General features: G+C 49.6%; 2 protein-coding genes across 4 annotated transcripts; both read right to left on the bottom strand.

Moving 5' to 3' along the window:
• Positions 1-811: 811 nt before the first annotated feature.
• Positions 812-5,461, bottom strand: LOC112888997 (PHD finger protein At3g20280-like). Of its 3 annotated transcripts, none has more exons than XM_025955451.1 (5): positions 4,835-5,461; positions 3,822-4,137; positions 1,656-3,343; positions 1,225-1,338; positions 812-1,053 (listed from the first exon to the last, which is right to left on the bottom strand). In XM_025955451.1, exons 1-3 carry the CDS (start codon positions 5,201-5,203, stop codon positions 1,692-1,694), a joined length of 2,337 nt encoding a protein of 778 aa, XP_025811236.1. In that variant the 5' UTR covers positions 5,204-5,461; the 3' UTR covers positions 812-1,053; positions 1,225-1,338; positions 1,656-1,691. The 3 variants fall into 3 exon arrangements, with proteins under 3 accessions (XP_025811236.1, XP_025811245.1, XP_025811249.1); XM_025955460.1 differs by having other exon boundaries at positions 1,225-1,302; XM_025955464.1 differs by having other exon boundaries at positions 3,906-4,137.
• A 791-nt stretch (positions 5,462-6,252) lies between these two features.
• Positions 6,253-7,305, bottom strand: LOC112903002 (BAG family molecular chaperone regulator 5, mitochondrial). The gene has a single exon (XM_025972211.1). The coding sequence runs from the start codon at positions 7,048-7,050 to the stop codon at positions 6,457-6,459; it is 594 nt and encodes a 197-aa protein (XP_025827996.1). The 5' UTR covers positions 7,051-7,305; the 3' UTR covers positions 6,253-6,456.
• Positions 7,306-13,819: the final 6,514 nt, after the last annotated feature.

Below are 13,819 nucleotides of genomic sequence, written 5' to 3'. Positions count from 1 at the left end.
GCACGAATCAGCACCAGAGAAAGCAATTGTAACTGGATGGCAGACAACATTTACACCGGAGTTCATAGATTCCTCTTTCATGCCTCTAAGCCTCAGCACCGGACAGCACGGGCAACTCGAAATCACAACTAGAGCAAGCTAGGGCTCCAACAACTATTAATGAACAAAGAAGCTACTATTAGTTAGAGGGGCGCTATGCAATAAGCATCAGGCATGAAGTTCGATCAAGTATTTTCATGGCATCATCCTGTATGCACCAGCCAGATTTATATGGGATATAAAACTGGAGTGTGCATCATCAGTTCAATAAGAAATCACAGGTCAGACAGTAGCCGGATTTGAAGTGTTAGGACCTATGGGCATGACTATTGCCTTCCTTTTAATTTTTCCACAAAACAAATCACTTTTTTCCCCCACAAAACAGTCGCCCAACTGAGATGAAGCGTTGATTGGCTTCGGCTCCAAAACGGGTGAGATGCAGCGGAGGACCTCCACGGCAGAGGACATGAATTTGCATGACGAAATTAAATCTTCGTCGCCTGGTGCTCGCGGGCCGCCGGCCGCTGCTGCGACCATCGCAGGTTGAGACAACAGAAGAAAGAGAAACGACGATGCTCATCTGCAATCGCTCGCCTCGGCAGCCAGCCGCGCTACGCTCCGTGCCATGACTCATGACGCCTCATCTGCATGACTGCATATCTAGCATTCTGACAGAATGGAACAACGTTTGACGGCTAATGGACCAGTTAGCAGCTCAACGATCATAATTTGTAGGGTAGACGGTACCACATTGGTAACTGACCCCAGGAGATGGCGAAGAAAAGTATCATTATTGTGACATGATAATCCAGTCCTCACTCAGCTAAACCCTACTATCTAATTACAAGACTACAGATAAGCACGGAACAAACAAATGGGAAAATGGAATTAAATAGTTAGGAACTCAAGATTATCAATCTACATAAAGTACAACATCATGGTTGGGGGGGGGGGGGGGGGGTCACGTTTCCTGTGTTCTAGGCTTCTATAGCTACACCAGGAGGTAGTAGATACCTACAGAGTTAAAAGTAAGCCTCACGTCAGCAGGAACGTAAATATTTTAAAAAAGCAAATATGGTCAAACTACTAAATATGAAAGAAATGCCTCATGAGCATGTTTCCAAGGGTACTAACTTTTAAAAGAGGTTATCTTAAAAAAAATTGAGGTAGGGGCTAGGGGCATACCTCCTGGAAAAATGGTTGGCGGTGGCTAAATGTATAATGTCATCCAAGAGAATGCAGAGAACACAGTTGATCATGACGCTGGTAAAATTAATGGTAGATTCAGCATAGTTCCATCTGACAAAATATAAGGTCAGATACAAATGTTAATTCAGAAAGGCCCGCATATATGGGTTTCAGTTTTCGGAGTTTGCACAAAAACTTGTACGTCAATAATATGGGTCATTGAAGATCTCCTGAGTATGCTTGTACCATGAGTTCAAAAAGACTAATGGTGATAAGTTAGGAACAGCTCAGAACTACAAGCATTATTTTCAAATATGTTAAGTTTAAGAGTCACTATCAATCCTAAATAAAAGATTCAAAGAACTCTAGAGAGTTTAAATTTTGACTGGCATAAAGATTTGTAACAACTGGTTTGATTAGAAACACACCTGAAAAGGAAAATTGGACGCAACCTGCTAATGGATCTAGTTTGCTTCTTTTGATTCTGTGTTGCAACCCACAGCTTCATTTTCACTAACACATGAAGTTTCATCCTTAGGGTATAAGATGCCATTTGAAGCTATTTTTTGGGTAGAAACACAATCTGAGACTATATTACAACCTAATTTGTCTTTATATGGTTCTCCATTGGGAGGTTGTTTTACTGCATTTTCAGTTGACCCATTCGAATGCTGTGTTTGATCTGTTGGTATTACAGCATTAGCAGTGACATCTGTATCACCAATTGAAGAGGTTTTTTCTGACTGGGGCATTTCTTCAGAAACAATATTGCTGCTTTGATCTGCTGGTGGTCCATTGCTGGTACTCATTTCCATATCTTGGATCCTATGTGGATCAGAGGCTGCATCAATCTGGAACTTTTCTTCAATAGTAACAATGTTGCTTTGCTGTACTGGTATTCCAGTATTGATAGTCATTTTCACATCATTGATTGTGAGTGCCTCAGAAGTTGCTTCACTGGGGAGTTTTTCTTCAGTAGCGAAGTTTCTTCCTTGATCTGTTGATGTTCCAGTGTTGGTGGTCATCTCCTCATCTTTCAATTTGTCAGTCTCGAAGGTTGCTTGTGCCCTGGGCTTTTCTCCAGTAGCAACAATCTTAGTTTGTTCAACAGATGTTCCACTACTATCAACCAATTCCTCATCCCTGCTCACAGGGGGCTCAAAGTTTGCTTCGGACTTGATCTTTGCTTCAGCACCAGACATTTCTGCGGTTTGCTCACTATTCATGGTATCATTTCCTGAACCCACAGAGTTCAAAGAGGAACCACTTCTCAACCTTTTGTTAAGAGGGGATTTCACATCAGGGTGTGTCGTACTACTGCCCTGCTGCCCAATTCCTTCCTTTCCATTAGAGGAAGGTTCAGCTTTAACAGTATTTACTATTGGAGGTCTCAAGGTAGAAGCTAATTGTGATTGTGAACCAGCCGCCATGGCACCTAGTGCCAATACATTTATATTATGTATAGTGCTGACACCTTGTGTGGAGATTGGCTTCATAAGATTTCCATTTGCAGCCAACTTTTGGTGATTCTCCTTTGCGGCCATGTTTCCTGCTGATCCCTGCAAAGAAGCTTGTGCTCCACCACCAGGTGGTGCAACCTTTGATGCAACAACAGTTCTTGTAACCTTGCCATACTTTGGTGGCAGGGGTTTGCCTTTACTCTGTGTCAGGCATGCTGAACAATGCCACTCAGCTTTAGGAACACCCTTATTACCATACTGCTGAAGGCATTTCAAGTGTACTCCCCTCTCACAGGCATCACAAACAAGTAAACTGTCTGTATCAGTGATAGCAACTTTGCATATTTGACAGCCCAAGCGAGAATGCATGTACTCAGTTGACGGTGGAGTCCAACTAGGATGGTTCGTAGGTTGGTGCAGAAATTGTTGAACAGACTTTGCAATCTCATTGTGGTTGACAAAAGTAGGTTTTGGGGGAACAAATGCCACGCCTTGTGTAGCACGATGCCCCACAACAGTATTACCTGTTGCAGCTTGAACTGCCACTGGCTTTGTGTCCTGGTTTTTCAACAACTGATTGGAACTCTGTACAGCATTTACATTGGGCCTAGCAGATGTATCTAGAGTACTAGACTTGTTTGGGTGGACAACAGTGGCTGCAGAAGCAAGGAATGCACAAATTAGTTTCTGAGCAAAGCTGATAAAAATGAAACCATCCTTTCTATAATCAGGGTATATTATACATATAAAATAAACTACCCCTTGTATGTGAAAGAGAACGTAATAATAACAGTTTGATCAAGTAAGCATGATTTCCCAAAGCAAGAGTGTTCAGAAAAAGAAAGACAGAAATGCTACTGTAAAATAGTTTCACCAGTTTATATTAACCACAGTGGCTGTCGTACAACTGCTGCATTTTACGTTATGTTCTTTGTGCGTTCCTGAACAATCCACTAAACTTTGTGCAGATGAAGGATTTACATGTGAGATAATATCCAAAAGCTGTCAACATGCATCCAGTGCCAAGTAAGCATCTTATTTTTGATAAGCTAAAGTAAGAAGTATATATTTTTACTCAAAAAAGCAGATAAATAAATAACACTGGATGCTGCAGGCAGGAAGTTTGGGCAATACCTCCACTGCGTGCTAAATTCAGCGGACCATTAACATCTTTGTCCAATTTAAGGTGTGACGGACCAATATGGGGTAGGGCAACACCTGAGGAGTTGGCAACTGGTTTGACAGGAGATGATCCTGGTGGCTTCAAGATAACAGGGGATGTCGAGGTTAATGGGGCAGTAGCAGCTACAGCTGCAACTTGTGGGTTCCTAGGAACTCCAACACCAAACTTGGAAGCCCCATTAAAACTATGGAAATCAGACATTCCACTGACGACCGTTTGAGGTGTGCTAACTGTTGGTTGGACTGGAGCTTCCTTGACTTCTTCCATCTGTATGTAAACAAATAAATGAAATAGTCAAATGGTGTAAATACATAGTGTTTTTTTGCACACGGACCATATGTAACCAGATTGAATTCATCATCTCAAAACTGGTTAGACAATTCCATAATAATTAGGTAATATAATGATAAGTGATTGATTTTCAAGTCAAAATTGGAGATAATTCATAACCGAAAACCCATATGAAACCACCTAAGCTAAAATAAGTCATGTCAACACAATAATAAATTATTTCAGAGAGATCCATGAACACCAATAGTAAGTTTAACGGACGCAAGCAATGGGTGACACTGAAGACAGAGACATGCTAATTCTACAACAACAAGTAACATAAAGCTAAACATTTGCTCAAGTGCATACATGCAAAGTAAATATATGCAACACTCCAGTAGCAAATAAAACGTGTCAAATTAGAATACGACAAGCATAACAAAGCATATACACAAGCAGTGGTCCAAGAAATCCCTCAGAATCAACTATTCGGTAACATATCATTCAGATGCTATAGCTTATGCCGTGCAAGCAGTAGTGTCATGTCATACGAACTAATAGAGTTCAATAGTCACACGAGCATACTCACATCGCAATAATCACCACTTGTTCAGATTTTCGCAGCTCATACCAGTTCGCCACAAGGCTATTAAACAGAGCGGGAAGGGATCGATAGCGGAGAGAGTTAGCAAACCTTGCGCTTAGTAAGTATGAGCCTATCGGCGATGGATGCCTTCGGCGGGCGGAACCCCATGGCGGCGGGGTCCTTGGCGCGGTTGAGCCCGAGATCCTCGACGACCGCGCGCACCGCCTCCCCCGGGAACAGATCCTTGGGCCGCACTGACCCCTCGGCAACGGCGGCAGCCAGCCTCTCCCGCGCCTCGGCCGCGAGCGCCCGCTCCGCCGCCGTGGGCTCCCTCCCGCCCCGCATCTCCCCGGCCGCGGCCAGCACCATCACGATCTCCGCCACCCGCCTCAGGCCTGCGACGTCATCACCGCGCCGCCGCTTCCCCGCGAGCGACGCTGCTGGCGCCGCCGCCGCGGCGGTGGGGGCGTCCCCCATCCCCGAGGTGGACGCGAAACCCTAGGGGGGAGGGGATAGGGCCGGGCCCGGCCGGCGGCGCCTCCGGACGGTACGAGGCCGCGCAGGAAGCGGAAGCTGCGGGGAATTCAAATGTCCCCCCGCTTTGGCGCTCAATTAGACGCGGGAAGGTAAAGGATGGCGGTGAGATGCGCGAAGCGGAGGGCGGGGGGAGACGAGACGAAGGGGAGAGGGGGATTAGTCGCAGGTGGGAGTAGAACGCAGCAGAGCACGGGGAGATCTCTTCTTTTTCTTTTTTCTTTTTTCCTCTCGCCGATTTATGAGCGGTGGGAGTCGGGGTTGGGTTGGTGGGTGGATGGACGGCGGGGATGTGGCGGACGGGACAAGAGGTCCCAGGATGGACCTCGGCCTGCGTGAGGCAGAAGAGATTGGGCCGGGCAGGTGGATGACGGAAGCAGGCTGGGCTGCTAAAAGATACAGCCTGGGCTTTGTCGGAATTATCCAGCTTGCGTACATCATCATGGTCTGTGCCGTACCTGCTTTAATACCATTTATCCTCGTCCAATCATCAATTAAGGAAATTACATTAAAACCAACTCCAGTTCATAAGGCTATTCACAATGAGAGTTTCATAGGGTGTTTTATGGCATTAATTAGCCTGCCACATCAGCAATTTGAATGACATGGCACATCATTTAAGAAGTAAGAGTTTCATGGAGTTTCATGAGGATGAAACTATGTCAACCCATTTCCAAGAACTTGGAAACCGTGTGAAACCTCCATTGAGAGTGTTTTGTTTCATCTTCACACAATTGAGTAAATCCTATTGGTTATTTATTTGCAGCATTTAAGTAGTATGTTGGCATATGAAATAGTGAGACGAAACTCTCTATTGAGAGATGCTGTTTCATCCTTCTACAAAGTTGACGTGGCATTCTTGGAAACATGGACATGAAACCCCCATTGTAATTAGCCTAAGTTTACTCTGCTAAAATCGATATCCTTCTACGACTGTATGACACTTTCAATTACATTAAAATGATACGAAATTAACTCGGGATGGGATGGCATTTGGCATTGAAGATATAGCCTTGAAGATATCCGAAATTGGAGTTTTAGCCATATACTGTCACACCATCACCAGGTCACAGTTGTATGTATTCCTTTCACGTTCGGAGATCACTGCAGCATATACTATACGTCCACAAAATACATGTACAAATGAGTACGTATCACGCTTGGCACCTCCTTGTACCGAGTAGCAATCCTGCTCGCTACACTCCCCCGAGAAACCTCCCCCAGCTTGTCCCGCTCCTCCTCACTTCCTCCTCCGCCGCCACCGCCACCGGCGGCTCTCCGGCGCCCCAGATCCCTTCGAGGACCTGCTCCAAGCTCGCCGGCACCCCGCACGTCTGCGCCTCGGGCGCCGCGACCACGGCGTCGAACACCTCCTGCAGGCCGACGACGCGGCGGCTCACGGCGCGCCGCGCGTCCCGCACGGCCGGGTAGCGCCCCGGCACGGCGTCGAGGCGCAGCAGCGCGGCCATGAGCGCCTCCGAGAACCGGGCCCGCTCGCGCTCGTCGCCGCGGACGGCGTCCACGGTCTCCTGCCGCCGGAGCAGCCGCTCCAGCCGCGTCGCCTCGGCGTCGGCCGCGCGCACGCCCGCGACGTGCCGCCGGACCTGGTGCCCGCGGAAGGCCGCCTGGATCTTGGCGGCCGCCGCCGCCGCGTCAGGCGGCGGCCCCTCCTCCGAAGGGGACGCGATGGGGATTTGCACGGTGGCCTTGGGCTTGTGGGCCGGCTTGGGGTTGGAATCGACGGCGGCGAAGACGAATTGCGAGGTGGAGGCGTAGTGGTAGGATCCCATGGGGACCTGGGACCTGGGAGTGAGCGCAGCTTTGGATCAGGCGAGCAAAGAGAGTTCTCTCTGCAGCTTGTGCAGTTTGCATTGGCCGATATCTGGAATAGTCTAGTGCACAGTGACGCAGTCGTGGTCCACGGCGCCGCCTGTTCCTTTGCCTCCTGAGGTCAGGATGTGCTTTCCGCACCTGCATTTTCCACTTTCGGTGGCTGCTGTAAACGCTCATCGCTGCTCTGCGTACACCACTTCTGGCTACGGAACAAGCATTTGAATGGTGCATCCGTGCATGGCTGGAACAGAGTTTTCCGAAAAATATGACAGAGCTAAAGCAATGACCAAAATGTTGCTGATAGTTTCATTGTACATCCACGGCTTATAGAGAACAAAGCTTCAGAAACAGCAGAAAATTTCAGCAACAGCTACACATACCACCTGAAAGATAATTGCCCAGAGTCTTTGATGTTCAGTGTAGAGATTCGGAGTCCTCTTAACGCTAAATTCGTTGCAATTTGAGGCGTGTCTTCCCCAAGCACGAAGTAGTGCTTTGCACTAGTGAGTGGGCACCCGGGCAGTGGAAGGCAACTGGCGAGTGTGCTGTGTGCATAGCCGAATCAAACCAGCACAGCCCAAACTAGGAGCCGTAGCGCCGACAGAATCAACAGCTCGACCCACCGAGAAAGGGGGGCCACCGGAACTATCCGGAAACGTGATCAAAAGCGCGCGCCACCCCTCGGCGGAATCAACCGCGCACGCCGCACCCGGACTCGCCCCGGCGCGCGGAGCCAAAAAACTAGTCCAACCCAAGGTTACCGGCGACACCGTTACCAGCGAGCTCCGGTAACGATAATCGGTTAAAAATTGGTAAAAAATCGCTAAAACTGATCGGCAAAGAGACCTAAATTCAAAAAAATAAAAAATAACAATTTATCGTCGATAATCGATACAAACTGAACGATTTATCACTTCGCCTACTGAAAATATGTTTTGGCAGTGGAGAAAAATAAAGGTTTGATAGCATTTAATTGTTTAGGTTATGTATTATATTATATTAGAATTGCCTAAGAAATAAACATGTTTACATATTTTGCCTATAAATTGCATAAAGCACATGAATTTGTACGTGTATACAAACCACGAAGTGCATAGTTCATATAAATAAACGAGTGCATAGTCCATACAAACTTCATACTTTACAGAAATAAAAGAGTACATAGTTCATACAAACCTCATAGTGTATAGAAACGAGTACATAGTCTATAAAAGCCACATACAAACTAGCAAGCACATAGTCCATACATGAAGGCATTCGGCATATCACTTTAATCATTCTTCGGTCTCTTCTTACTGGTACGTGTGATATCCATAATAATATTCCTAAATATTAAAATGAACTCAAATAAGAGGGGAATACATAATGATGTAATGATGAAATTGTAATATATATACATACATACCTGTAATTCACCAATCTAACCATTAGTGCTCATGCCAAGATGTACTGGTAATTGAATGAAGTGGCTTGGATATGGTGGTGGGTGTGAATATGGTTGTGGGTATGGATATAGGTAGAAGGGTGGACGTGGATAGCTGAAGGTTGAACTCACTGAGCTGGAGCTATCACCTTCCCGAGGATCATATAGACGTCGGTTGCTTGTCGTCCTCCGTTGTGACATGGGTTGACCATGATCTTGATCTTGTGTGGCATGGGTGAAATCTGTCTCCCCGGTAAATCTAATAGGCGACATACTACGATCACTCCTTCCTCGTGAGGCCACAGCGTGGTGGAAGAGTTAACGGGTTAACAGGTTAGTGGATGGTAACGGGTAGTTAGATAAAAATATTTTTTCCCTAAGCAAACAATTGTTGCTTTCAACATGTGATAATATTCTGGAATCAAGAGAAGGTCTAGTTTTTTATAAAAATAAGTTTTCTATTTTTTATGAACATTTTTAAATTTTTGAATTTTTCATTGAAATCCAGCGAAATTCCAGTCGGTTTACGTTTTCAGCTAGCATCGGTAACGATAAATTTCACCGATAATCGTGATTATCGAGTGGTTTTGTATTCCATGGTCCAACCTACCGGCCGGCCAAGAAAAGTGTGTGAAGTGCCGCGCGGCATGGCATCGTCCTCGCCGCCCTGATCGATCTCAACATCTGGTGGAGGTGCGTTGCATCTTATTTATACGAAAGATGCCAGGCTTGTTGAGATATCTTCTTTCTTTCTCCATAACTTGGTGAGATGTGGATCGAAAGTTGATGCAATTGTCAGTTGCTTAGTTGATCCAAGCTTTGAAGGTTGGAGCCCAAGAGGTTCAGTGTCAGTAAGGCATGATGGCTACTGTCCGAGGAAATCTCCAGCCGGGTGGCGGAATGCACCCACCTAATTCTAGTTAAGGAAGAGTTTGGAGGAGACCTAAGAGCGCTTGATCGATGGGCGGATGAATGCAGGGAAGACACAAAGATTTTAGAGTGGGTCGGGCCGTCTGAGCGTAATACCTTACGTCCACTTGGATGTTGTATTGATTGTGGAAGTCTGGATGGAACTCGAGCTTGAGATTGAGATGTGTCCCTAATGAATACACTCTCCCTTTTATAGATCAGGGGGAGTGCTTACACTGCGCAGGCCCCGATAGGTGGGCCCGGCCAATAGGAGCCTGTTCTACGAGAGATATGGAGATCTTCGTCTCCAGCTCCTCTTTTGTAGTCCTCATGATCGGGAAGTTGATGTGCGTATCTACAGCCAAGATATGACCGTGTGCCGCCTTGCCGGCACAGTGTCTGCTGTCAGTATTACCCAACAGTGGAAGCCGCGCTGCCACTGTTGAGTTAGGACCCTCTGACAGATGAAGAAGCAGCGCTGATCCTGCCGCGCCGTCGCCTCTGCGCGCACTGTTGGATCGCACGCCTCAGCTCACCCGCAGCAGGCTATCATTACTCACGCGCGCGGCGCCGTGCTGTGACTACACGTCGTCTACCCGTGCGCAGAGCACAGTAACGCGCCGCCTTGGTAACAAGCGGGCTTACCGTATATCAGTTGGGCAGACCATGCTTTGACTTGGGCACGCACAGCCCACCCACCCGCATTTAATGCCGTTGGTGGGCTAGCGTCCCGCAGAGGGCCTTCTGCCACTGGCACGTGGCAGGGCCGGCCCTGCAATTGCCTCCGTGGCAGAACGTGGCGGCGCCGGACCCCTTCCCGAAGGAAATTGGGGGGTCTGGGCCCCCAAGGCCAGTTGGAGAGACAAGCCCATAGGGGGTCTAGCTCCCACACGTGGCGGCGCCGGACCCCCTGGGGGGTCCGGGCCTGTGGAGGCCATCCCCGAGTACCTTGTCCTCATGGGCACGTGGGGGCGTCGGACCTATATGTGCCCGGGGGGGAGGTCCGGAGACCACGATCCCAGCTGTCGGGTCCGGGCCATATGTCCCGTCACCCGAAGGGCAAAGGCGAGGTCACGGATAACATTGCGCCCATCGGGCTGGACACCCTAGTAGGAGGTACCCCTGTCTGTATGTACCGACAGAGACCCCCGGACCCACCTCGGGTGAGGAACGAACCCGCAGGTGGGGCCATATCCTTGTGTTGCGCCCGGTGGACAGCTTGCTCGGATGGTAGTAGACCAAGTCCTGTCCTGCTTCCGGAGCCACGACCCCGCCATCCCCTTAACTCCAGTCCCGGAGGGTCCCGCACCAGAAGCGGAGGCCGCCGCCCGGGAGGGAGTACAAGAGGCCGCGGAGACCGTGGCCGCCCGCTTCGAGCGCTATCGTGGAGCCGGACCTATAGAAGGAAAAAAGGCCCCTCCGAACCGCCGGAGGACTAGGAGCAGTAGCACATATTATAAGTTATATAAAGTTTTGTATACAATATGTAATACAAAGATATGCAATACAAATTGTTTTTGTATACATGATAAGTAATGTAGTATTCTGTGGATGACAAGCAATAAAAACTTGGCTGTTTCTGTAAAAAACTTAGCTGTTTTTCCATTTGCTTGTTCTCCTTCTGTCGTGTGCTTTCTGACTACCGAGGTCCCTTGGCCCCCTGGTAGGTAGTCGCAAGATTGAGACCCGCACATGATTTAGGATCGACGCTTAGCGATCGTTCTCACGGGGTCCCGGACCTTGCCGGCAAGAGTCCTTTGAGATGTAAGACCGGGCTTAGTGAATCAAAGCGCCAGGACCCAGGCTCTTGGATCGAAGGGGTCTGGACTTCCGGGTCCGCGGTTCTAAGTACTACGGTACTTATCCTAGAGAGGTAGAGTGTGCAGGCTTAGGGTACGGAACCAGGCTAAGCGGCTACACAACTCTGGACCTCGCTGAGGACAAGTACGCTTCCCCAAAGCCGTGATACTTATCCTAGAGAGGTAGAGTGTGCAGGCTTAGGGTACGGAACTAGGTTAAGTGGCTACACAACTCTGGACCTCGCTGAGGACAAGTACGCTTCCCCGAAGCCGGTCCCAGAAGACCGGCCCCTTCCTTCCTGTGAACGAGAGGTCCTGGGTGGAGACACAGCCCAGCAACTCTTTTCGAGCCTCAAGCACGGCACAGGGATAAAGGACCACGTGGGGGTTAGGGTAAGCAGTAGACAAGAAAAGAAACTGAATTGCATAGACCTCAAAGGCGGGCTCAGAATAGATTTTTCCTTAATAAATTGCTTCCGATAGATTGTGCGATGTACGCTAGGGGTTGGGTTTACGAGGGCGGACCTCCACTGCCCTGGACCGCACGGAGGTGCTACCATATTATAAAGGAAAAAATTTATTCTCGGCTAAACCCTTAAGGATAAAACTTACAGAGGTGTTCGATATTCCATGGATTGGGTAGTTGCACGCTCTCCTCCGTAGCTTATGCGAACAGATCCGGGTCGGCACACCTTCGACACCTTGAAGGGGCCCTCCCAGCTAGGGGAGAGCTTGTGGAGCCCTTCTTGGTTCAGGATTCGTCGTAGGACTAAGTTCTCGATCCGGAGCTCTTTGGTTCATGCACTCCTCACCGTTGGGGAATGCACAGAGCCGGATGCGCCGCCCTGTCGGCGACGCAGCCTGGACGTAGATCCCCCCGCTGAGCCTGGGGTAACTTGTGCCAGGATGAGGAGGCGATCAACGCCGTCACGCCATTGCCTCTGCGCGTCGGGCGAGGCCGCCGCGCGCTGGCGGGTTGCGGAGCAGCTCCCTAGCCACCGTGAGCGGCCCATTAGGTGTAGGCACCGATTGGGCCACGGAGACCCGCTCCACAGGACGCTGCAGAGCAGCACGCGCTGCCACCCTGGATGGGGGACGGCGCGTGGCGTGTGGCATGGATGACGCCACTTCCTCGCCCAAGAGTAGGTCGTGATGCCCATTTTCCTGCGACATTGCAGTCTTGAGTTTCGACCAAGCGCAAACCAAACCTAAGTCCCCTACCTGGCGCGCCAAATGTCGGAGGAAATCTCCAGCCGGGTGGCGGAATGCACCTGCCTAATCCTAGTTAAGGAAGAGTTTGGGAGAGACCTAGGAGCGCTTGATCGATGGGCGGATGAATGCAGGGAAGACACAAAGATTTTAGAGTGGTTCGGCCCGCCGGAGCGTAATACCCTACCATTTAGGTGTTGTATTGATTGTGGAAGCCTGGATGGAACTCGAGCTTGAGATTGAGATGTGTCCCTAATGAGTACACTCTCCCTTTTATAGACCAAGGGGAGTGCTTACACTGCACGGGCCCCGACAGGTGGGCCCGGCCAACAGGAGCCTATTCTACGAGAAATATGGAGATCTTCGTCTCCAGCTCCTCTTTGTAGTCCTCACGATCGGGAAGTTGATGTGCGTATCTACAGCCAAGATATGACCGTGTGCCGCCTTGCCGGTACAATGTCTGCTATCAGTGTTACCCAACAGTGGAAGCCGCGCTGCCACTGTTGGGTCAGGATCCTCTGACAGATGAAGAAGCAGCGCTGACCCTGCCGCGTCGTCGCCTCTGCGCGCACTGTTGGAGCGCACGCCTCAGTTCACCCGCAGCAGGCCATCATTATTCACGCGCGCAGCGCCGTGATGTGACTACACGCCGTCTGCCCATGCGTAGAGCACAGTGACGCACCGCTTTGGTAACAAGCGGGCTTACCGTGTGTCAGTTGGGCAGACCATGCTTTGACTTGGGCACGCACAGCCCACCCACCCGCATTTAATGCGGTTGGTGGGCTGGCGTCCCGCGGAGGACCTTCTGCCACGGGCACGTGGCAGGGCCGGCCCTGCAATTGCCTCCGTGGCGGCACGTGGCGGCACCGGACCCCCTGGGGGGTCCGGACCTGTGGAGGCCATCCCCGAGTACCTTGTCCTCGCAGGCACGTGGGGGCGTCAGACCTATATGTGCTCGGGGGGAGGTCCGGAGACTATGATCCCAGCTGTCGGGTCCGGACCGTACGTCCCGTCACCCAAAGGGCAAGAGCGAGATCACGGATAACCTTACACCCATCGGGCTGGACACACTAATAGGAGGTACCCCTGTCTGTATGTATCGACAGCCACAATGATCGTAGCAATCGGTTTTTCGGAGCAGGCACATGGAGATTTATCACAGCTTTACATGGCGACATTACGGGTTGCAGAATCATTTTGTTCGCTTCTCTGCGCAAGTGAGGATTGAACCCGGGTGGAACTAGACCAGTGATAGTAGGAGCAGTTTCAGTAGACGTCATGGTCTAAGACTTTTTTAGTGCGTCAGGTGCAAGCGGCCGATGGACCCTATGTTCTGATGATGGAACTCGATGACTGATGATTTCCCGTCGGTCTTTGGGCTACTTA

The sequence above is a fragment of the Panicum hallii genome, chromosome 1 (genome assembly GCF_002211085.1).
Source record: "Panicum hallii strain FIL2 chromosome 1, PHallii_v3.1, whole genome shotgun sequence".
Classification (NCBI taxonomy): domain Eukaryota; kingdom Viridiplantae; phylum Streptophyta; class Magnoliopsida; order Poales; family Poaceae; genus Panicum; species Panicum hallii.
This window is presented reverse-complemented; position numbering and strand designations above follow the sequence as displayed.